Genomic DNA, 25,873 nt, shown 5'->3' with positions numbered 1-25,873 from the left:
CCCCAAAACATAATTCAAAGTTCCAAACATGAACTCAGTAATGACTAGCTCGACCATTATTGTTAATCGCTTCAAAAATTCATTTTGGCATGCCTGATGCAAGCATTTCCATGAGGTAAGTGGGAAAAAACTTCCTCTGCCATCCATACCTGTCAATGGAAAATTGTACTTAGTAGTCAGTATAAGCTTTTAATGATAGAATACTGCATGATGACCTTTTTATGACTTAGACCAGTGGTCCCCAACCAGGACCCAGGTCAGACTGACTACTTTTTCTTTTCAAATATTAATCTATTGCTATTAAGTGCTGCATCATTCTGGGGCGCCTGATCCTTTCTCACGGCACACCAATGTGACGCATTGGAAACCGTTTTTCAAGTGGTCTTGATCGGGACTGTATGTCCCAGGAAGGCAACTTTCTCTCAAACTGGGCATTGCTTTGATTGTTTTAGCTTTGAGACATTGCACTAAAAGATTTGTGCAATGTGTTGCATTTTGAAGAGCCAGCAAGAGAATAAATCCATCAGTAAGTGTAAAGGAAATACACAACACCGGTGAGTGATATTGAAACTCTGACCTACCGGAAATCTCCCTAACCTGCTTGTGCCAGAAAACTCATCAAGATGGCAGTCATACATAAGACACTGTTCAGCATTAAGATACACAAGTTTAACAGTATGTTATGAAGACATCCATAAGACAGACACTGAAGTTTTTCCTCTCAAGAGTGACACAAAGACCGAAAAAACTACAAGGGACTCTGTATATCCTAATAACAACAACACTCATATTAAGGTAGGTGGAAATTTTTTATTTATTCCTATTTGCGTTATGTTTCTCATTCATTAGTCATTGAAGAAAAGTATGCTAAAGAACTTGTGTACACTTTAGTAAGCTGATATTTGAAGGAACATGAACATTTGTATTCAAAGGTATTTTTCTATGCTATTATAAAGGTCCTTGTCAACCATAACTGATTGTAAGCCACGTTCAAGTTTTTAAAATCCTTTTAATTACTTAAAATGTTGAATGAAAGATGTGCACCTATTGTGGTTTAGCCTTTTTTCTGTGTGTTTAAGGGCAAAGTTATTAACTACACTGTTTATAAGAGAAAACCTCAGACACAGTCTAAAGTATTTAACATAAAACAAGCACCTGAACCATGGGACATAGATGAGTTTGCACAAGGAGCAACACGGTCTGAGCTGTCTCGTAGAGGGGAAAGAACCTGCAGACTAATACTAAAGGGGAATGCTTTCTTTTTTTTTTTAAACTCTGCTTCTGCTTCACTTTGATAGTCTTTATGAACATTGGATCCCAGGAACATCCCACAAGAATATATCAGTACTATTCAAGAAAAACTATCCAAACTAAATACAGTCTATGATGAGTTCCTTGTCAACCTTAACTGTATTTTTGTATAGCCCACCTATAGAAATGCACTGCAAACTACACAACTGTGCATTAGTTGCCAGGATGGTTTCACAGAATGCACAGTCTTAAATTCAAGGAACAGGAGAGAAGCTCTGTATTTGTGTCATCCTGGGGAAGGATAGGGTGTATTTTTGGTTTTGCATGATTTGTTTTGAATCTTTTACAGTAATTTTTTTGGTCTTACGTATTGTTTTTTTTTTTTTGCTTCTTTGTTTGAAAGCTATGAGTTTATGGTATGTTTTATTTGTGGAGTTTGTATTTTTAGTTATATTCCCCATAAAAGCTCCACCACTTTTACTACTTATTCTCACTTGCTAAAGAAGCAAGAGACCTTTGTAGTGAACAATTGTCTCCTAATAGGCAACTATTAGGAGACAATTACCTTGCGATAGAAAGTGATCAATAGTGTGTTTTAATTTATTTTAATTACATTTATTTTACTCAATTTATTTAATACAAACTATGATATGATGTATGTTTGCTTTGGATTTGTAGATGGCTTAATGTGACATCTGAAAATAATAGTTAAGCAGATATGGATAACTATTGTATACATGTGAGTTCAAAGGTGTACAATGGCTGCATACTTTTTTTTTTCTTTTTCTTTTTTTTTTTTTAAGTACTTCAGGCAGGGTTTGTACACCTTTTTCAGGGTCAAATTCAAGCACTTTTTAAGCACTTTCAAGGTCCATTTTCAAGTTTTTCCATTGCATTTTACCTCCCCCCCCCTTCAATTCACATCACCTCAGTAAGACCATGTGAAAATTAAAACAGATCATCCTAGGTGAACTTAAACACCTTTGTTCCCCTTTTGTTATAACATAGAAAAACGCACCACAGAAAAATACTGCAAAAGGAAAAGGTTTTCTTAGATCAGGGGTGGGCAATCTCAGTCCACAAGGGCCGGTGTCCCTGCAGGTTTTAGATGTGTCCTCGAACCAACACAGCTGATTTAAATGGCTAAATTAGCTCCTCAACATGTCCTGAAGTTCTCCAGAGGCCTGGTAACGAACTAATCATGTGATTCAGGTATGTTGACCCAAGGTGAGATCTAAAACCTGCAGGGACATTCCTAAATGATCACCTTATAGTGTTCGTGCTAATAACTAGGGCTGGGCCATATCATACCGTTCACGGTAATACCGGTATAAAGTTGGGCAACGATAAGAAAATTAAATATCGCAATAGAATATGGGTGAAATGCGCATGCGCAGTGCCTTTGTTTTCATACGTACATGGCGGAAAAATGAGAAGGGCGAAAGTGGATCGTTGAATGAAACGGATGAACCAGAATTGGTTTGTAAAAATGCTGCAACTTCAGTACTGTGGAACTGGTTTAGCTTTCGTCCGTCAGATACACAACAAAACACTATTTTTGGTAGCGCATGCTAGCGGGCCGTCGTTATTACCGTGTTTTTTGAAAAATACGGCACACTTAAAATCAATCCTTTGATTTTTCTGAAAATCAACAGTGCCCCTTATAATCCCGTGTGCCTTATGTATGAATTCCAGTTGCGTTTACTGACCTCCAAACGATTTTATGTGGAACACGGCGCTTGAAAATCTGTCAAATGTTTTAGTACGACTTTGCTAAGCTACGAAGCCGCACTGCTTGATGGATTGTCAGAGCATTACGGCTATTGTAGGCAGGAGCCTCGCAGAGTGATACGTACTGCGCTTCAACATAATATTACCGTACTGTGTGTGTATAATCTCATTTTAAGTTTTGTGGATATTACAGTGGGGCAAAAAAGTATTTAGTCAGCCACCGATTGTGCAAGTTCCCCCACTTAAAATGATGACAGAGGTCAGTAATTTGCACCAGAGGTACACTTCAACTGTGAGAGACAGAATGTGAAAAAAAAAATCCATGAATCCACATGGTAGGATTTGTAAAGAATTTATTCGTAAATTAGGGTGGAAAATAAGTATTTGGTCAATAACAAAAATACAACTCAATACTTTGTAACATAACCTTTGTTGGCAATAACAGAGGTCAAACGTTTACTATAGGTCTTTACCAGGTTTGCACACACAGTAGCTGGTATTTTGGCCCATTCCTCCATGCAGATCTTCTCGAGAGCAGTGATGTTTTGGGGCTGTCGCCGAGCAACACGGACTTTCAACTCCCGCCACAGATTTTCTATGGGGTTGAGGTCTGGAGACTGGCTAGGCCACTCCAGGACTTTCAAATGCTTCTTACGGAGCCACTCCTTTGTTGCCCGGGCGGTGTGTTTTGGATCATTGTCATGTTGGAAGACCCAGCCTCGTTTCATCTTCAAAGTTCTCACTGATGGAAGGAGGTTTTGGCTCAAAATCTCACGATACATGGCCCCATTCATTCTGTCCTTAACACGGATCAGTCGTCCTGTCCCCTTGGCAGAAAAACAGCTCCATAGCATGATGTTTCCACCCCCATGCTTCACAGTAGGTATGGTGTTCTTGGGATGCAACTCAGTATTCTTCTTCCTCCAAACACGACGAGTTGAGTTTATACCAAAAAGTTCTACTTTGGTTTCGTCTGACCACATGACATTCTCCCAATCCTCTGCTGTATCATCCATGTGCTCTCTGGCAAACTTCAGACGGGCCTGGACATGCACTGGCTTCAGCAGCGGAACACGTCTGGCACTGCGGGATTTGATTCCCTGCCGTTGTAGTGTGTTACTGATGGTGACCTTTGTTACTTTGGTCCCAGCTCTCTGCAGGTCATTCACCAGGTCCCCCCGTGTGGTTCTGGGATCTTTGCTCACCGTTCTCATGATCATTTTGACCCCACGGGATGAGATCTTGCGTGGAGCCCCAGATCGAGGGAGATTATCAGTGGTCTTGTATGTCTTCCATTTTCTGATGATTGCTCCCACAGTTGATTTTTTCACACCAAGCTGCTTGCCTATTGTAGATTCACTCTTCCCAGTCTGGTGCAGGTCTACAATACTTTTCCTGGTGTCCTTCCAAAGCTCTTTGGTCTTGGCCATGGCGGAGTTTGGAGTCTGACTGTTTGAGGCTGTGGACAGGTGTCTTTTATACAGATGATGAGTTCAAACAGGTGCCATTCATACAGGTAATGAGTGGGGGACAGAAAAGCTTCTTACAGAAGACGTTACAGGTCTGTGAGAGCCAGAGATTTTCCTTGTTTGAGGTGACCAAATACTTATTTTCCACCCTAATTTACGAATAAATTCTTTACAAATCCTACCATGTGAATTCATGGATTTTTTTTTTTTTTCACATTCTGTCTCTCACAGTTGAAGTGTACCTCTGGTGCAAATTACTGACCTCTGTCATCATTTTAGGTGGGGGAACTTGCACAATCGGTGGCTGACTAAATACTTTTTTGCCCCACTGTATACATGGTTATGCTGAGGATATGTCGGCCAATTTCCACTGGAAATGCCCTTTGGTTAAACTGTCAGCAAGGAATTTGCATTTGCACTGTTAAATTTTTATATAGCTTTAATCCACATAATAAACAGCTGATTGTTTAAGTGAAAATACATTGTTAGTGGAAAGAAAAATCAAAGTTGTGGACCTGTAAAGTATTTTGTCTAGTGTCAATTATATTGTCAGTTATATCGTTATCGCAAATTTTCAAATGTATATCGTGATAAATATTTTTGGTCATATCGCCCTGCTCTACTAATAACATCATGTACAGTAAGTAAGTACAAAACAACAACTACACTACACACTAACTACACAAGACAACACACTTGAGACTCCAAACACGGTAAACTTCACAAGTCTCTCACCTGTGAAAACTCACTTTCACCCTTTCTTTCTTTCGCTCGCTCACTCCTAAAACTTCCCCCTCTTCCTAAACAACGAAATGTCACATTTCCATATATATTTTTGATTGTTTAACACAAATAAGGAAGGGTGTTTTTTTTCCTTTTTTGCTCACAAGCGGAGAGTGTTTGCTAGCGCTGTCCTTAGAAAACGCCATTTTTACCATGTCTTCCAGTAGTAAACGCCTGTTTTATTCAGGAAAAGACATCGCGTATACTTTTGATCATAACTCTGGTTTTACATGGCCTATCAACACAATTTAAAAACTGGTATATAGTTTGAAGTCAGTACTTGTGACAAACGTTGAAATGGAGACTCTGGGTCCGTCGTAAAGCCTTAAGTTGGCTAGCTATGTATTGGGCTAATGTTTAAAGCTTTCACTTGAGTAAAGTAACTCATATTACTGCTAAGTAATGTTAGCTAAGTTCACAGCATGCTCCATAAATCTCCATGTCATAACTAACCGCTATACTAGCGCTGCCGTATTGCATCACACTCACTGCATTTCAATCATTTATCCCTCTCTGTTTTTGTACCCCTGTTTATTTTAAAGCTCAGTTTTTAAAACCTTATGGTTTAACTATAGCCCAGCCCATGCAGCAGTATGTTAATGACTAACCTCGTATTGTGGATGGATTACCTCAGTAATTCTCCTGACTGAAGTTTCGTCTCTTTACAGAATTCTGCCATGCAATTGCGTTTGTTCCTAACCATCGCGAACCCTCACGTTAACTTTTATCGAATGGAAAAAACAAACAAACTAGTGTTCATAAATAAAGCGAACCTTGGACAAGTCATGGTGAACTTCTGTCGGAGGGGCGCTTTTTTGAACTGCAGGTTCTTGAAGGATAATACAGTTTGAAGCTGGAGGATCTCTTTGTAAATATCCGATAGAAGCTAGGTCCCCTAACTTTCAGTAGCTGTTGAAAGGATAAAGTTGTGGTATTGGTGTGGTGTTGGCCAGAGGGGCCGATGGCGCGATATGGCAGCCTCGCTTCTGTCAGTCTGCCCCAGGGCAGCTGTGGCTACAACTGTAGCTGCCTCCACCAGTGTGTGAATGTGAGAGTGAATGAATAGTGGCATTGTAAAGCGCTTTGGGTGCCTTGAAAAGCGCTATATAAATCCAATCCATTATTATTATTATTATTATTATTATTATCAGTGGTTAGAAATACCATTATTACTTTAGGATTAGTTTAACACAAAGTCAGGGCTGACCCGGTACCATTTCTGTGAGTCACAGTGCACAGCATAAAGGTCCTTTCACATCGGACGCAGCATGTGCTGCTAATGCTAACTAAAAGCAAAGGATCCAGAATTTGTTACGGTGGCTACTGAGCTCTGTGGGTTTTTGCACCTCTACCTGTACTAGATTCACCTGCTCCTTGTTGTTTTTATCTCTGACTTTATGTCCTCTACAAGAGTTTCTGTTTTCTTTTTGCTGGTTCTTCAAATGTTCAATAAAAACGTATGCTAGTCCTTGATCCCCAAACTGGGAAATTACAAAGTGACCTGGAAGGAATTGACTTGGCATTCCAAACCTATTACAAAATGTTATATGCACAACCTGCACAAGCCAACACAGAAGATATAAAAATGTTTCTTAATTCATTAGATTTGCCATCAATTGGTGAGTGTCAAAATGAATGCCTAAACAAACAGATTCAGAAAGAAGAATTGGAAATGGCCTTAAAGAAACTAAAAAATAACAAAACACCAGGTACAGAAGGCCTGCCGGCTGAGTGGTATAAGGCATTTGAGGTGGAGGTGCTTCCAGTTTTGCTAAGGTCATTGAACTGGACATTAGAGAATATGTCCAGTTCAATCATGGTCTGAGGCGATCATAACAATTATACCTAAAGACGGTAAGAACAAAATGCTGTCATATAGGCCGATATCAGTCCTAAACCAAGGTTATAAGCTTTACGCCTCAATTATATCTAATAGGATAAACTCATTCATCCCAGATTTGATTGATGAAGATCAAACTGGATTTGTTGGGGGCTGGCAAACCCAAGACAACATAAGACGCTCTCTCCACATAATCAATAATGTAAGAGAAAATAATCATAAAGCGGTACTAATTAGTCTGGATGCCGAAAAGGCCTTTGATTGCGTGAGCTAGAGGTATTTGTTTTTGGTCCTAGAAAGATTTGGTTTTGCTGAAAACTCCATTAACAGTATTAAGACATTATATTCAATGCCTACCGCGAGAATCAAGATAAATGGACGAGTCACGGACCGTATAAAGTTGGAAAGATCTACTCGTCAAGGTTGTCCCTTGTCTCAGACTCTTTTCGCTCTTTACATTGAACCTTTAGCACAGGCAATAAGAGAAAATAATAGTATTCATGGGGTCGTAGTTAATTCAAGAGAACACAAAATAGCCTTATATGCTGATGATGTCCTTTTGTACTTGTCAAATCTAGACCAGTTCATCTGGACCCTTTTAGATTTGCTGGGAAGGTTTGGGATGTATTCTGGTTACAAACTCAACATAGGAAAAACACAAATTTTAAGTTTTAACTATAGCCCGTCGAGTGAGGTTAAAAAATGTTTTTCTGTTGATTGGTCTCTGAAAGCAATTAGATATTTAGGAGTATGGCTGACTAAATCGTTAGATGACTTGTATAAAAAAAAAAAAACTTTGAGCCTGTGAACCAAAAGATTAAAGAGGACCTCACTCAATGGTCAACACTTGTTTTTGATTTTAGTGCGAGAATGGAGGTCATTAAAATGTCAGTCCTACCCAGACTACTGTATCTGTTTATGTCTCTACCGATCAAAATCCCCAAATCTCAGTTCCATGACTGGGACAAACAAATATCTCGATTTATTTGGAGGGGGCGGAAACCTAGAATTAAATATAGCACATTATTAATCCTTAAAGATAAAGGTGGCTTCTCCCTCCCAAGTCTCAGAGATTACTACCTTGCTGCTCAACTCAAAATAATTATACAATGTTGTGATGACACTTATGGGGCCCGATGGAAAGACATTGAGAATATGTGTGGGGTCATTCCAATACAAGCCTTGATAGGAGATCAGAAGCTGGCAACAGCCTACCAGAAAGAACTGAACCCTTTCGCATCTTTTACATTGCTTATCTGGTTTGAGTTAGTGAAAGAACTAAATCTAAGGAACCACATTCAAGTACTTAAGTGGGTGGCTTATGACTCTGAGTTTAAACCAAACCAATTGGAGTTACAATTTAAGAACTGGTCACATAAAGGCATTAATGTATACTGTAAAATACTGGATAAGAATGGCCTGCAAATTTTTCAAACATTACAAGAAAAATATGAGCTAGGAAAAAGTGATTTTTTTCAGATACCTACAATTACGGCAGTATTTGTCCTCAAAAGTGACTAAAGAAATTAATACACAATCCAATGAAATAATTAATCTGATTTTACAAACATACTATAAGGGATGTAAGTCAGTTATCTCTAAACTCTACCAGGGCATATTGAAAAGTAGGGGAACTTCAACAGATTATATAAAGGAAAGATGGGAGAGAGAGTTGTCCTCAGTTATAACTTCTGAGCAATGGGACAATATGTGTGAGACTGCCATTTCAACCTCATCCTCTGCATACTGGCGAGAATTTAGTTGGAAAAACCTGGTACGATTTTTCATAACACCAAAACAACAAACACGGGGAAATTCTTCATGCTGGAGGAGCTGTGGGGAAACTGTTGCAAACCATACCCACATATTCTGGTTGTGTCGAAAACTTTCTAAATTTTGGGAAGATGTTATATCAAAGATAGAACAGACTATAGGCTTTAAATCAAAACAACATCCTGTCATAAAATTTTATTTAGGAGACCTACCCGAAGAATTAACAAGCAATGACAAATATAATTGGGCAGGGATAGCTCAGTAGGTAAAGTGGTCGCCCCATGATCGGAAGGTCGGCGGTTCGAATCCACTTAACGGCTACCCTGAGGTACCCCTGAGCAAGGTACCGTCCCTACACACTGCTCCCCGGGCGCCTGCTTAGTGGGCTGCCCACTGCTTCACTGAGTGAATGGGTCAAATGCAGAGAAAAACAAGTAATTTCCCCATGGGGATCAATAAAGTATCCATTATTATTATTATTATTATTATTATTATTATTATTATTATTATTATTATTATTATTATATCTCCTGAAGATTCTTACTGCTGCAGCAAAAAAAGCAATTACTCGTAAGTGGCTCTGTACTGACCCCCTGTTCTGGACGACTGGTTGAGCGTTGTTGAGGAGATTCATAAAATGGAAAAACTTACCTTTTTGTTAAGGCTGCAAGCTAATATTTATACCACAAGATGGGACAAGTGGTTGAAATATATCCGAAATTCAAATGTTGTTTGTTTGGGTTTTTTTTTAATTAAATTTATTTTTTCTTTCTCCTGTTTGTGCCTACTCACATCTATATAAACTTCTGCATGCCTCTCCTAGGCTGCTCTTACATCTGTAGATGTGCTGTCAATTCATGAATATAAAGTCATGTTCTCACTGCCAGAATTGCTTTGTGGGAAAAAGCTGTGCTTTTCAGTCGACTGCTTGTTTTGTTATGGTTGTTTTTGGTTGTTTTCCTTTTCTGTTGTAAAAATATGTAAAACCTCTATTAAAAACTAAGTAATAAAAAAAAAATTAAAAAAAGGAATGCTAATTCATAACGAAGAAAGCTTTGTAACTATCCCCACTAGTGAAGACTGTCATTTCCAAAACACTGCATTGCCAAGAAAATGGTCCTCATTTAGGGCTGCTCAATTAATCGAATTTTAATCACGATTACGATCTGGGCTTTCAACGATCATTAAAAATGACTGAGCCGATTATTAGCCCCTCCCTAATTTATCCGCGACACCTTAAAGGCCGGTCCGTGAAAATATTGTCGGGCATAAACCGGTCCGTGGTGCAAAAAAGGTTGGAGACCGCTGATTAAGAGGACCCGAGGGAAGCTCGGAAAGCTAAGCAGAAGTTATTTGGAGAGGAGAGTGACTGCCGTTGGTTGAAAAGAGAGGTGAAAAAAAAAAAAACTTCAGTGGTGTTGCACACTATTTTATATTATTTTTTAAAGTCATTGTTAACCCTTTAAAGCCGTCAGAGCAGCACGCTCCGTTTTGTGTAACTATTTTTAAATCCCTGTAGAATCTGAACTGTGTAAGCTAGCGCAATAATTTGTTTTGCATATGAAACCAGAGGAGTTGTACTTACATCTGATGCCATCAGCTTGTCCTCGGTCACGGTTTCCTTCCACATATAGCTTTGCAAAAATTGCATAAAAAGCGCTTGCAGGAACAAAAAAATAATATTCCAGAAACACGCTTCGCTGATCCGATCAGCTGTTCGTAACACTTCCCACAGTGAAACAGGCATCAGCGCGAACTATCACATGTCCACCATTTCCTGGCCGAAACCGGAAGTGACGTCATTTTCGCGGAAATGTAGTTTTTTTTACTTGTAGGCCTTAAAGGCCTATACTGGTCATGTTTGACTTTTCTGAATAGTTTCTCGGATGCTTAGAACTCGAATTGCACTGCTGGAAATAGTTTATTTTGATGCACCTGCTGTTTTCTTTGAAAATTTGCATCATAGGATTGTTTTTTTGTTTTTCCTGCAGTATATAAAAATTGGTGTATCTCCAAAATAAAACTATGAACACACTCAAAATAAGTTTCCTGTTGCTGTAAACTATTTTTTGCAACTTTTTTGTATTTAAAGTTTTGAGGGATAAACCTCTTAAATTTCTCCAAGTAGAAATATATGTAAAAAAACAAACAAAAACGATTTTCAATTTTTTTTGTAGTTTATTGCACTTTTTTGCAATTAATGTAGTTACTATGGACTTAATGCATACATATTATTAAAATATGGGCTATAGCAGTTGTATAGCAACTTGAAATGCTCCCATAAATGGCACTACAACATGTAAAAAAATAATATAAGCTCTGGCGGACTTGGTTCTATAGTAGGTCTTAAAGGGTTAAATAAATATCGTCAAATAATCGTGATCTCAATTTCAGTGAAAATAATCGTGATTATCATTTTTGCCATAATTGAGCAGCCCTATCCTCATTAACTGGAAAAATTAAAAAATAATCTTAATTCTAACCAATATAAAAACCATCTAATAGATCACATTAGTCTTGATACAACCTCTGCCATCACATTTGATCAATCCCTTTGGGCTCCTTTGATCGGCTTCATCACCTAGTGGGGGTGGGGGGTCATGGTTTGGTCCTGCCTTCGCTATAGAGATTGACAGACCACGTGACTTTCGCACATTACATGCTGGGAACTCGTGGCAAAACAATCCAAGTACCGCATGAAATGCAAGCATTTGCAGCACCGCAAAACGTTCATTCTTCGGTTCCAATAAATTCTTGCTTTTTCTTTGCCCCCGAAAAAGGTATGTACAAAACGAAGGAGAACAATGCCGGTCCGTACAAAGACAGACTTGATGAAAAGTCAAAGAAAAGATACGAGGAAAAAAAATCAAAGGAATGAAAGGGTTAGACCCTTACGAGCACACAGAGGGACAAAATACGTTAGCGTGCTGCCCAACTTTCACCACGCTCATATTTACAATTATACGCTTCTTGGAGTGAGTGCATACACTCGTGAAGTTTAGTAACTTCAGGTCACTGCAACAAGCCCCAGTTTACCAACGGATGGGTACAGGACCTTGAAATGCACCGTGTAGAACGAAAGACCATCGTACATATCATAAGTTTACCAGTCTCACAAATCGTCTTCATAAATACACATTCGTTAACCGTTTATTAATAGGACCTTTGAGCTCAACGGTAATTAATTAGTAGTGGAAATAATTTCTGGTATGCATTACAGAAATATAGCAGTGACAATAATATTGTATGCTGTAATCGTACTGGGCAATTAGTGATACAAAAAAACTGTTTTACCCTGTGAATAAAAGTATATGTTTTTGTCAATGTACCATAATAACAGAAGCGAAACGCAATATTGTGTCAGGACAATTCACTATTTATGCACAATAAACAAAGGAGCATAGCGCCACAATTTCTATTCAGCGCCAGACTTGCTTGTAACCTATATCACCAATTATGTTAAGAAAAATGACGTATTAACTACTACAAAACACTGACCTTTGTGGAAATGCTTGGAGCAGACTAACATGTGAGCTGGAGTGTTCTGAGACGTTATATTTGATCTTTGAATGGCTGCAATCCAGGCCACCCGTCGCCTCTTTGTTACTTCGGAAACATGGCTCGAACAATTTCTCTTCAACGACGTAATCCGATAACAACCGATCTCTTTACCCGTCAGCTTTCCGTGGCTGTCATGCGACCGGCTATTGCAGTTAATAATACAACAGCTTCTTGCCATTTTTTGTGTTTCTTTTTATCGCTGTATAACTGATTTCAATTGAAAGCCTGCGTGCACTAGTACCTCTTGCCACGAGTTCCCAGAATTCTTTGCGGTTTTACCCCTGAATGACGTCACATTTTCAATCTATCTCTATTGTGGTTGATATGGGGTTAGGGACGGCCTTAGGGCGTCTGGGGAGTCCCTAGGGACGTTTCCCTAGAAGGCCTAACCTGGGGGATGTGGCCATGACCTGGTTAGGAGCTCTGGGGGCTCTTAGATGGTGTTTTCCTTGTGGCTGCGTACAGCAGAGATGGGGGAGGGTCTGTGCTGGCGGACGTTGGTTACTGGCCTGGGAGGGTCCGGGACGGGCGTGGAGGCTAGGGGGTCTGGGGCCGGGCCTTGGGGGCTTGGGTCCTGGCTGTTGTGTCACCGGAGCAGTGGGCGGGTGGGTGCAGGGGACCTCTGGTGCATCGGCCCAACTAGGGGGCTCTCTAACTGGTGGGGAGTTGTTATATCTTTGCAGGTGGTCTCCTCACTACAGGAGCTCACTCTGCAGGTGGGGGGAGATATATAGGAGAGGTGGAGAATGAAGTCAACCTGGATGTCTATTGTCTTGTATAGTTTGAGAGATGATTGGATGATGGGGTGGGTGCAGTTTTCTCTGGGGTGGAGTCGGGTGGGCTGCCCCGGACTCTGTGGGGCTGGGCGGTGCTGCTGCTGCGGGCCCCGGACCGGATGGGCCTGGGCCCCCTTGCCCTGGTGGGTTCCAGAGTGGGGGTGCCTACTGGGGTCAGCGGGGGAGCTGGCCCCAGGGAGGGGCCGCTTGCCCCTCCCTTTCTTCCCTCCCCATCCTCAGCTGCCTCCCTATTCCCGCTATACCACACCCACCTTGGGGTGCAGGTATGTCACCAGGGTGCAGGGGAGGCACTCTCCCTCTATCCCCTTCTGGCCGCCTCTTCTGTGCCTCAATTTTATTCTGCAACCTAGACATCCACATTACTCACACTCTCACATAACACATACATATAGGGCCTTGGGGGTGGGCACGTTTTACAGCATCCAGAGGATGGTCGGTGTACTCCAACCCACCTCTGGCGCTAGTGCCCTACCCTCAATTTTAAATGCTTTAGACACTAAGGGTTTTCGGGAGGAGCCGTGCTGCTCTCTGAGAGGAAGCTAGTACCATGCTCTCCTGAGTTTTAAATGCACTTTAGAACAGCACACAGCAACACTACATATGAGCGGGTGTAGGGAGGTTTGAGGTCTTCACTCACCCCGGTTCTGTTAGCCGTCAGGGCTGGGGGGCTGGGAGGAGGTGCTGGCCGTCAGACTGGGGTCTGGGATGCGGGGCCTCCCTGCTACTGCAGATAAGGAGGTGGTCCGCTTGCCTCCACCCCAGAGAGAAGGGTTACATCTCCTGGGTCTAGGTGCGGCTTGCCCCTCTGAGGGCGGGGGTACCTGGACCTGGGATATAGAGTATGTTTGGGGAGTGTGACTGTCTGTGCAGTGTCTATTTGTGTCTGTCTACACGTTGGGTGAGTGCCGAGTATTTGGTTGTGCATATGGGGTGGGAATGCATGTTTGTGTCCGCGTGTGCCTGTTCGTCTGTGTCTATATGTCAGGTTGGGTCTTAGACTCAACCTCTCTGGGTACATCTCAGGCCCTCTAAAGTACGGAGGCCTATCTCCCCTCACCACACTCCCTGCCGGTGGCTGATGCCCTCAGACGTTGGTGTGTTGGTGGTCCTTGTCGTCTGGGGCTGGGCGCTCATGTATGTACCGGCTCACTCCTGGTGGCCGATTGGCGGGGCCAGGCGCCTGTGGCCCGGCTGGGCTCCTTCCGGGGGGTGGGATGCCCTCAGGCCTCTGGGCCTGAAGCTCGGTCCTCTCTGGCACAGCTGGCTGCCGGCAGAGCCCACGGGCACGCCACTGCAACCCCCTCTGGCCTCTGCTCCATAGCTGCGGGGTGACCTCTCGTTTGGGGCTCTACTCAGCTCTTCCCAGTAGGGTGGCACGGTTCCTCCCCCTTTGGTGGTCCTCCTCGGGTCCTTGTACTCTGGGGCCTCTGGATATCTGGGGCCTGGATCTCCTCCATACCTGCTTCATACCCTGGTGGACGGGGCTATGGCTCCCCACACTCCCTAGCAGATCGTTACATGGAGAAACCTTTGGAATACAAGCATGCTGATCCACACAGGTGTACACACAGGTGTTCACAGACGCGGACTACACCTTTCTTGGCTGCTGCCTCAAAGCATATTGTGCGCTGTCTATCTTGCGTGCAGCACAATATCGTTTATTATTTAGTAACTACTGTTATCTACTGCTAGCTAGTTTATTGTGAAGGTGCTGTTTTTTTATTATGTTGCTCTTTGTTATTTGCTTTCTCTTCTGTTTTTTTTTCTCCATACAGGTGATCCAGGTGTTTTGTTTGTTTTCTTTCTTCCCCCCCTTCTCACCGTCTCTTCTCCCCTTTGGTTTTCTTTCTCTCCCTCTCTTTCTTTCATTCTTTCTCCCTGTCCTATCCCCTAGTCATGTCTGTCCCGTTTGTAGCAACCAAAAATAAAATAAATACATAATTATAATAAAGGTCAATCAAATGGACCAATATGGCAAGGCCATGATGATCCACTTGGTAAAATAAATCCGCTTGGCATCTTTCTTGGCCTTAAGACAACAATTCTGATGGCTAAAGATCCAAACGGGACACAAAAAAAAAAAGAAAAAAAAAAGGCTGTGGAAGTCCCTGTGTTAATTTTAAATATGTTAATATTGTCTATTTTCTAAAACGTTCAGATTGTCTACTCTTATTTAATTCACTTAATGTAAAGAATTCACCTGCTTGCTGCATACAATGCTACTATTGCACATTCACCTAATGTATATAATATATAACGTTCTTCTTCTCTCCCCCTTTTGCACATGTCGAGGAGCATGTCAGATTACATTTAACTGCATGTTATACTTGTATAACTATGCATGTGACGAATAAAGAATCTTGAATCCTCCAGCTTCAGTGTGCTAATGTGTTTATATTATTTCAACCATAGCTGTGTAGTTAGTGATCACGTAGCACACCTTTATATACCGGCTAGCCCAGCTTCAGTAACCCTACAAACCTTACTACTGTTTAGTTTTCTGTAGAGCTGTACTACAGTGGCCCCTAGAGACAAAGCACGTACAAACTCCAAAGCACGTACAAATTTTGGAGTTTGTACGTGCTTTGGAGTTTGTACATGCTTTGTCTCTAGGGGCCACTGTACTGTACATCTTCAGAAATCCATCAATCAGAACCAGGGCTGTGCAGAGAGGTTTAAAGGGGCGGGTGCTCAAAGTTAAAAAGGGGCACATTGAACCAGGCTGAATAACAACAACACACATTCATCAAGAATCTAATATGGGCAACAAGGCAAAGCAAACGTAGCCGATGCTTTACCTGATGGGTACTGTTATGACATGCATAGGTTCTTTCTCTTCAGCACCCTCTGCTGGTCATAATGGGAATTCTCACCTGCTTTTATTTTGGTGGGGTTTTTCTGTGTTCCTGTGGGTAGAGGAAACAGGAAGCTGGTCGCTTGTTAGCCTGCAGAATATGTTGTTGCTCTTTAAAACGTTTCTGCCTTGGAGAGTTATTGCTTGTGAGTATTAATGTACAACATGTTTACAAGTTTATTTGGTGCATTTCTATTACATAGATTTGTTTAGAAACCAGTTATTTCATGTGCTATGTTCATCTTTGAGGAAGCTAAACTCGCTAAGTTGTATCGTGATCAATACTGAGTCGCTGTTGATTACACATACTATATAACAGTATAGTTCATATCCTAGAAGTGTGTGTAAAGAGGTAAAGACATCTTGTGACATTTACTTTGTGTTTGTTTTTAGTTTTACGGGAAGAAAAGGATGTCAATCATTGAACTACTGACGAAGTAAAAAGCCTTAAACTTACTTCCGCCTCCAATGTTCATTGAAACCGTTAGCTGTCTGTCAAGTTGGGCAAAGGGACGCACAATAAGGACAGAACAGTAAAAAAGCATCTTCTCAGCGGGCAGAGATAATCAAAGACAGCAACTTCGTCTGCCAGCACGTCTCATCTCTACTACTGCTTACGCTTGCCACACAGCAGCATTGTGGGATGGAGGACACACAAGCCACAAAAGAAATAACGCAGCTGTCGGCTCTAGAGACCAGGTCAGTGGCCTCTATAGCATCGAGTGGATCATCAGCCAGTCGAGCCGCTGCTGCAGCTCGTGCTAAACTGGAGGCAGCTCGCGCACGAGCCGATTATGCCAAAATAGAGTCAGAAATGATGATTGAAAAGGCTCGCATAGAAGCCAAATTGAACACTTTACAGTATGAAAAGGAGGTAGCAGCAGCTATGGCTGAAGCCAGCATCCTTGAGGTTGCAGCAGAGGAGTCTGTCAAAACTGAAAGGAAACCAGCCTTTGAAGAGACTGCTGAAAGGACACGGCAGTATGTGGAGCAGCATCTACAGCCAACCGAGAGTGCTAAACCAGAGGAAGAGCATAGAGAGTCAACTGTTCATGAGCTGAAGCCCACGATTCAACCCAGGCAAAGCTTTGGTACTCCATATGTTGAATCTCACTTGTTCAAAATGAGAAACAAAGCCATTCCAACATCAGGGCTATCTCAGGAACCAAAGTCTGGTATTTATCCCCACTCAACACCGCACCCACCAGAGAGCACAAGGGAAAGGTCGCCTGATCGAGTCACACCTCAACTCCTACCAGATGGCAGTGCTCAGGTGGGTGATATAGCAAGGTACTTGGCACGGAGGGATCTTATTAATGCTGGTCTCACAAAGTTTGATGACTGCCCTGAAAATTACTGGGCGTGGAAATCCTCCTTTCTGAATGCAATCAGTGGACTAAAACTCAGCCCCAGTGAAGAGTTGGACCTCCTTATTAAGTGGCTAGGGCACGACTCAGCACGGCATGTGAAAAGAATAAAGACGGTGCATGTCTGTCATCCTGAAGTTGGACTGGACAAAGCCTGGGAGCGCTTGGAGGAATGTTTTGGCTCTCCAGAGATAATTGAAAAAACACTGTTCGACAGGCTTACAAACTTCCCAAAGGTCAGTAGCAAAGATCCTGTTAAGCTGAGAGAGCTTAGTGACCTGCTGCAAGAGGTTGAGGCAGCAAAATCAGAGGGTTATCTCCCAGGGCTAAGCTATCTTGACACTGCACGTGGTGTCGCTCCAATTGTGGACAAGTTACCACACAATATCCAGGAAAAGTGGCTCTCTCAGGGTTTTAGGTATAAAGTTGACCATAGTGTCATTTTTCCGCCATTTTCCTTTCTCTGTGACTTTGTCTGCAGAGAGGCACAAGCCCGCAATGATCCAGGCTTCAGGCTCTTAGCATCTACAACGGACCACTTTAGATCAGATACTACAGTGAGGAAGACCTATAAGGGTTTGGTCTCTGCTCACAAGACGGAAATATCACAGGGGAAAGCTGGCCAAGACAGCGTGAGAGAGCAAACCTGTGATGTGGAAAGGCAGTGCCCTATTCATAAAAAGCCACATCCCCTCAAGCGCTGCAGAGGGTTTCGCAATAAACCCATTGAGGAGCGTAAGATCTTCCTCAAGGACAATGGTATCTGTTTTAGATGCTGTTCTTCCACTAGTCACATGGCCAAGAACTGTAGCACAACAATCAAGTGTACAGAATGTGAAAGCAGGAATCATATCTCTGCCCTTCATCCAGGACCACCTCCTGCAACTCTCTTTGGTCATGGCGGGGAGGGCACAGAAGAGACAACTCAGCCTGCTATAACATCGACTTGTACCGAAGTATGTGGAGAAGCTCAGAGAGGAAGATCCTGTTCTAAGATCTGCTTGGTAAAGGTTTTCCCAAAAGCGCAGCCAGAGCGAGTGACAAAGGCTTATGTCGTGCTCGATGATCAGAGTAATCGGTCACTTGCCAGGTCAGAGTTTTTTGATGTTTATGGCATAGAGGGGTCAGAGTCTCCATTCACACTTCGTACATGTGCGGGAACAACAGAAATGATGGGTAGAAGAGCTACAGGCTTTGTAGTGGAGTCACTAGACGGAGCCACATCAGTCACGCTGCCGACAATAATTGAATGTAATAACATTCCGAGTAACAGAGCTGAGATACCTACCCCTGAGGTGGCAGCAGAACATGCTCATCTAAGACCAATAGCCCATCTCATCCCACCACTCGATCACAAAGCTGAGATCCTCCTTTTACTTGGACGTGACCTACTTAGTGTCCACAAAGCGAGGCAGCATAGAAACGGTCCTCACAATGCCCCATATGCACAGAAACTGGACCTGGGATGGGTCATCATTGGTGACGTCTGTTTAGGTGATGCTCATAAGCCTGCAGCTGTGGATGCCTATCACACTAATGTGCTTGAGAACAATCGCCCATCCTATTTCAGACCATGTCCAAATATGGTTCATATCAAAGAGAATTATGGGTCCAAGTCTGAGCGTAAAGCCTTCCCTACCACCGAAACACCTATAGTTAAGGCATGCACTCTTGGAAGCACCATCTTTGATACATCCGAGGACGATAACAAAATCGGCCTTTCTATTGAAGACAAACTGTTCCTGGAGGTCATGAAGAGAGAGATGTTCATAGATGACAGCAACAGCTGGGTGGCGCCACTTCCATTTAAGGGACCTCGCCAGTGGCTGCCCAACAATCGCGACCAGGCCGTCAAACGCTTATCCTCTCTTCAGCACACCCTTGAAAAAAGGCCTGAAATGAAGAGGCATTTCTTTGCTTTCATGCAGAACATATTTGATCGTGACCATGCTGAACTGGCTCCTCCACCTGAGGTGGACAAGGAGTGCTGGTACTTACCTACGTTTGGGGTGTACCATCCTCAGAAGCCGGATCAGATCAGGGTTGTGTTTGACTCAAGTGCAAAGTGCCATGGCGTCTCTCTCAATGATGTTCTCCTCTCTGGACCTGACCTCAATAATAGCTTATTGGGAGTATTGTTGAGGTTCAGACGTGAAACTGTTGCAGTAACCGCTGACATTGAACAGATGTTTCACAGTTTCATTGTAAGAGAGGACCATCGAAACTATTTGCGCTTCCTCTGGCATGAAGACAACAATCCTGCCAATGACATCTGTGAGTATCAAATGAAGGTTCACGTGTTTGGCAACAGCCCCTCACCATCCGTAGCTATATACGGCCTTCGATGTGCAGCAGCTCATGGTGAAGAGGAATTCGGATCAGATGCACGACGCTTCATTGAGAGGGAGTTCTACGTTGACGATGCGCTTATGTCAAGGCCCACAGCCAGTGAAGCTATTGATCTAATGAAGAGAGCACAGGAAATGCTTGCCACATCTAACCTTCGCCTGCATAAAATAGCATCAAACAGCTCTGAGGTTCTTGATGCATTTTCTCCAGATGACCGTGCAAAGGGGCTTAAAGAGCTAAATCTGGAGACTGATGTGACACCTACACAGCGAAGTCTTGGTCTGATATGGGACCTAAAGAAAGACGCCTTTACCTTTCGAGTAGCAGAGACAGTGAAGCCCTTTACAAAGAGAGGTGTCTTAGCTACAATCAATGGTCTTTTTGATCCCTTAGGATTTGCTTCACCGGTTACAATCCAGGGAAAGATGCTGCTGAGAGAACTTTCAAGTGAGGCCCTAGACTGGGACACTCCACTGCCTAGAGAAAGGGAGGCCGAGTGGGATACATGGAAAGAATCTCTTGTCGATCTCAAGAATGTACATATTCCAAGGACCTACGCTTCTGCTACGATGTCAACAGCAATCAGAAAAGAGTTACACATCTTTTCAGATGCCTCCACTAAAGCCATTGCAGCAGTTGCTTTCCTAAAGACCACTGGCGAAAATCAGAACCATCAGGTGGGCTTCGTTCTAGGGAAAGCAAAATTGGCCCCACAATCTGCTCATACAATTCCAAGACTGGAATTGGGAGCTGCTGTTTTAGCTGCAGAGCTTGCTGAAGTCATCACAAGTGAACTGGACCTAAATCTTGAGGCAGTTGAATTCTACACAGACAGTCGTGTGGTTTTAGGCTATATAAGCAACCAGACGAAGAGGTTCTATGTATATGTTGGCAACAGGGTGCAGCGAATCAGGAGGATTTCAGAACCAAAACAATGGCACTATGTCCCTACGAGCTCTAACCCTGCTGACATAGGCACACGCTCGGTGCCTGCCGCCATGCTTGGTGACAGTGCCTGGCTTAAAGGACCTGCCTTCTTGTTACAAGTTAGTGTTACAAGAGAAGCTGAAACCTATGACCTTGTGGACCCCGAGTTGGATGATGAAATACGCAGCTTTGTCACTCACACGAGTAATGATGGGTCTCTGCTTGGATCGCAAAGGTTCAGACGTTTTTCCTCTTTGAAGAAACTCCTCAAGGCCCTTAGCTTGCTCATTCATATTGCAAAGGTCTTCAAGAGCAAAGATGAAGGTCCCTCTTGCAGTTCATGGCATCATTGCAAACAGTCTCGCACAGCAGAGGAACTGACAAAGGCTGAGATTGTCATCATCAAAAGTGTGCAGAAGGAAATGTTTGAGGAGGAACTTGCCTGTATTGCTAATGGTAAAGACATACCAAAACAGAGCTCTTTACAAAAACTCAGTCCCTACTGTGATGATGAAGGACTCTTGAGGATAGGTGGAAGGCTCAAACACGCCAACATCGACTCCAAGGAGAAACATCCTCTCATTATTCCAGGTGGTAGCCATGTTGCCAAGTTGATAGTAGAACACCATCACCAGCGAGTAATGCATCAGGGACGGGTGTTCACAGAAGGTGCAGTCCGTACTGCTGGATATTGGATTACAGGAGCAAGGAGGCTAATCAAACAGATTATCCACAACTGTATCACCTGCAACAGACTTAGGAAGAAAGCAACTGAGCAAAGAATGGCAGATCTGCCTTCTGATCGTATCAGCACCGAACCTCCTTTCACCTTCGTGGGTTTGGATGTATTTGGCCCTTGGTCTGTGGTCACAAGGCGCACAAGAGGAGGCCAGGCAAATAGCAGAAGGTGGGCTGTTCTTTTTACGTGTCTTAGCACACGTGCTGTGCACATTGAACTGATTGAGTCGATGGACGCATCAAGTTTCATCAATTCCCTGCGTCGATTCTTCAGTTTGAGAGGGCCTGTTAAGCAGATTCGATCCGATTGTGGGACTAATTTCGTTGGTGCTTGCCGGGAGCTAGGTTTCACACTGACAGATCCCGACGTGTCAAGCATTAAAACATACCTGGGAGAAGAGGGATGCACCTGGATCTTTAATCCACCTCACTCTTCTCATATGGGAGGAAGCTGGGAACGTATGATAGGATTGTCCCGACGTATCCTGGATGCAATGCTTCTCCAAACCCCGCACTCTCACTTGACACATGAGGTGCTTTCTACTCTAATGGCAGAGGTAACAGCCATCATTAATGCTAGACCTTTGTCTCCTATCACAACAGATCCTGACACACCCTTCCTGTTGACACCTTCCATGCTTCTCACTCAGAAGGTGTGCACTCCTCTTCCCCCTCCGGGAAGTTTTATTGAGAAAGATCTCCATCGACAGCAGTGGAGGCAAGTTCAACACCTTGCAAACACATTTTGGACCAGATGGAGACGGGAGTACTTAGGGACACTGCAAAGCCGGAACAAGTGGCAACGTAACCATACAAACCTCAAGGTGGGAGATTTGGTGCTCATCAAAGACGCACAAGCGAGGCGGAATGAATGGCCAATGGGACTTGTCAACCAGATCTTCCCGGATAAGGATGGCAGGGTCAGGAAGATTGAAGTGAGGGTCTCGAGAAATGGAACTATTAATACTTACCTGAGACCTGTGTCAGAGACAGTGTTATTGATGTCCCCAAAGGACTGAGAAGTATGTGTGTCATGATGGTAAACATTGTATTCAGATATAATCTGTAAAATCTTGCAGTTTATGATGTTTCAGTTGGTTCATAATGGTATTTTACAATACCAGACGGGGAGTGTTATGACATGCATAGGTTCTTTCTCTTCAGCACCCTCTGCTGGTCATAATGGGAATTCTCACCTGCTTTTATTTTGGTGGGGTTTTTCTGTGTTCCTGTGGGTAGAGGAAACAGGAAGCTGGTCGCTTGTTAGCCTGCAGAATATGTTGTTGCTCTTTAAAACGTTTCTGCCTTGGAGAGTTATTGCTTGTGAGTATTAATGTACAACATGTTTACAAGTTTATTTGGTGCATTTCTATTACATAGATTTGTTTAGAAACCAGTTATTTCATGTGCTATGTTTATCTTTGAGGAAGCTAAACTCGCTAAGTTGTATCGTGATCAATACTGAGTCGCTGTTGATTACACATACTATATAACAGTATAGTTCATATCCTAGAAGTGTGTGTAAAGAGGTAAAGACATCTTGTGACATTTACTTTGTGTTTGTTTTTAGTTTTACGGGAAGAAAAGGATGTCAATCATTGAACTACTGACGAAGTAAAAAGCCTTAAACTTACTTCCGCCTCCAATGTTCATTGAAACCGTTAGCTGTCTGTCAAGTTGGGCAAAGGGACGCACAATAAGGACAGAACAGGTACAATGTTGCTGTTGAGGGGTTGCTGTGGATAGTGCTGGAGGGCAGGGCTGAGTTGATCTGAGACTGTAAACATTAAAAAGTCCATAGGAGAGATGGTAGCTGATTAAACAAGTGTCATGAGATAATAACAAAATGCAAAGATTGGTGACAGCGCTTGGAACCATAAGGCAACAAAAAACTGTGAGAAATAATTTAGGCTCTGCCTGTGATTCACTCTTTGCTTCTCTTCTTCCTTCCATCCCATCATTTCATATATCACTCTCCACTTGCTGTCTATCTGAGAACAAGGCACAACTTGCTATTGCAATAAACTATAATCTAATTATCCACACCTAACAACTCTTGCACTTAATCTAAAATAAAATGATGACAGAAAAATGTTATAGCCTCACACAGCTCCTACTGTTTCCTCCTCATGTCCTTACCAGGCATGTCTGGACAATGTTATATCATGAGTAATATTTTTTTTAAAAGTCCATCTAAATAAAACACACACATGCACGCACACACAATGACATTTTAGACTTTCTTCAGAATACTGTATATACTATGGGCATCATGGTGTTGATCCAGAATCTTTTTTTTTAAATTATTATTATTTATTACTAGAGCTACAATAATAAAGCAATGAGGAGGGGGAAGTAATAAATATGAAATAATGTCATTATGATGATTCCATTTGTTTCACTATCCACTCTGTGCAGGGCAAAGCTTATTACATTTTTAAACTGTAGAGATACAATAATTTTACTGCTGTAAAATCCAAATTTTGTCTTATTTAAAATATAAATCTAATATAATCTGCTTCTTAATGTATGTTCTTTAAAATACAGTGTTTTTTTAATATATTATAATTATAATAATGCATAATTATGTGGACATGCATATTAGATCGTTTTTTAGTGAAATATAATCCCTCCAGAAAGGCAGGAAAAGCCCTGTAACTTGCTTTAAAACTAAATATGTTTCTAAATACTTTAAAACTAAATATGTTCCCTAAAACGGTGACAGAGCTACAGACCCATGACAGCCTTACACAGGTAGCCAGCAGCTATGACCAGCACTACTTGTGCAGTTAATAAAAGGACAGGTAATGTTTGTCGCGCTGTTGCACACACAGCACGCTCGTTTGTTTCAGTTCGTCAGTTGCAACAAGACAGCTTACCAACGTGTACAAAATAAGCTAATACTCCTGGGTGCTATACACTACAGTGTACGCTGTACACCTACTTACTGGTTTTGTCGCATCAGTCTGTGTCTCTGAGTTAACTTGTGTTTCTCCTACAGCTCCGGACCGGAAAAAATGCGCGTGCTCTTTGTGAGCTCGTTCCCGGCTCGTAACGAGCGCGTTCTGCCGTTAAGGGCGATCATTGGTTAAATGTGATCATGTGACTGATGCAAGCTAGATCCTTTTATTTAGCAAAATTGTGATTAATAGTTAAATATTATTGTTGAGGGGCACAGACAAGACTCCGCACGCATACACACATTAAAAAAAAAAAAAAAAAAAAAAATATATATATATATATATATATATATATATATATATATATATATATTTATTTTTTTTTTTTTTTAATAGTTGCCTCAACAAAAGGGCACCTTGGGCACCCATCAGGAAAGGGGCGGGTGCTCAAGCCCCTCTAGCCCCCCCACCCCCACCTCTGCACGTGCCTGATCAGAACATTATTTAATCTTACATTTTTTTTTTTTTTCCCTTTGGGGGGGGGGGGGGGGGGGGGGGATTCCCGCGTACCACTAGAGGGAGCCCATGTACCATGGTTTTAGAATGACAGACTGGATGAATGAATAGAGCAGCGACAGGAAGGAGACACTGGGGAGGATTTTTCTCAAAGAGGAGACACCAAATCACAGCTGACTTCATTCAAGCGCCTTGAGGCGACTTTTGTTGTGATTTGGCGCTATATAAATAAAATTGAATTGAATTGATATTCATTCTTTAGCAATGGATGATTTCATCATCCTCAGTTACTAGACTCAGGTGAACGGGTAATAACTGAATAGATACAAATGGGTAACAGTATGAAATCATAACATCTGCCTTGCACTTTAATGACTTGTGTGTGTGTGTGTGTGTGTGTGTGTGTGTGTGTGTGTGTGTGTGTGTGTGTGTGTATAGAGGGCGACAGAATCAATTATTAGCCAACTATTTACAGTAAACATATTTACTTACTATACCATTTTAGATTAACTACAACAACTGTAGTGTACTTGGTTCAAAGGTTCAAAGACAAAGTAATTTCAATTAAGCTTTAATTAGTGTAAACTGGTAGATAAAATAATACAAAGTGTGGAGAAAAATAAATCAGATTTTGGTTTGTGTGCTACAGGAAAAAAAAACAACTCATAATAATAATAAAATAAACCAAACACCTAAAAAGTTTGACTGATTTGTACAAGTGACTTTCGCAGCACCTTATCTTCCCTCACACCCAACATTTCTGTTCATTTTTGCTGTGTGGAAAGGGAAATCAATCTGAAAACCCCAAATTGATATTTATAATTTTGTTCACTATTATGACAGGACTTAATAACAGCTCAGTATTAACATGATAATACTGCTGTAATGTCTAAACGTTGCAATACTCACATAATAGCATGAGAAATACCAAGATATAAACCAAGTAATAGCTTGTATCAACAATTGTTATGGCTGAAACATATTAGACTAAAATGTGAAAGAAGGGGCCAAAAACTA

At 42.1% G+C, this 25,873-nt stretch overlaps 2 protein-coding genes across 2 annotated transcripts; both read left to right on the top strand.

The window, feature by feature from the left end:
- Positions 1-15,972: 15,972 nt before the first annotated feature.
- Positions 15,973-21,317, top strand: LOC113027262 (uncharacterized). Its single transcript, XM_026176883.1, has 3 exons — positions 15,973-16,205; positions 16,453-21,250; positions 21,294-21,317. The coding sequence occupies exons 2-3, from the start codon at positions 16,703-16,705 to the stop codon at positions 21,315-21,317; spliced, it is 4,572 nt and encodes a 1,523-aa protein (XP_026032668.1). The 5' UTR covers positions 15,973-16,205; positions 16,453-16,702.
- On the top strand, positions 21,275-23,200 carry LOC113025287 (uncharacterized). Its single transcript, XM_026172872.1, has 2 exons — positions 21,275-22,763; positions 23,011-23,200. The coding sequence occupies exon 1, from the start codon at positions 21,344-21,346 to the stop codon at positions 22,457-22,459; it is 1,116 nt and encodes a 371-aa protein (XP_026028657.1). The 5' UTR covers positions 21,275-21,343; the 3' UTR covers positions 22,460-22,763; positions 23,011-23,200.
- The last annotated feature ends 2,673 nt before the right edge of the window (positions 23,201-25,873 follow it).

Source organism: Astatotilapia calliptera, chromosome 7 (assembly GCF_900246225.1).
Source record: "Astatotilapia calliptera chromosome 7, fAstCal1.2, whole genome shotgun sequence".
NCBI classification, from domain to species: domain Eukaryota; kingdom Metazoa; phylum Chordata; class Actinopteri; order Cichliformes; family Cichlidae; genus Astatotilapia; species Astatotilapia calliptera.
Note: the sequence above shows the minus strand (reverse complement) of the source record. Positions and strands in the feature narration are given on the sequence as shown.

Coding starts and splice junctions, on each gene's coding strand:
- LOC113027262 (XM_026176883.1), top strand. CDS start 16,703: ATGGAGGACACACAAGCCACAAAAGAAATAACGCAGCTGTCGGCTCTA. Junction 21,251..21,293: donor TAGGTGGAAGGCTCAAACAC/GCCAACATCGAC, acceptor TCATTATTCCAG/GTGGTAGCCATGTTGCCAAG.
- LOC113025287 (XM_026172872.1), top strand. CDS start 21,344: ATGCATCAGGGACGGGTGTTCACAGAAGGTGCAGTCCGTACTGCTGGA.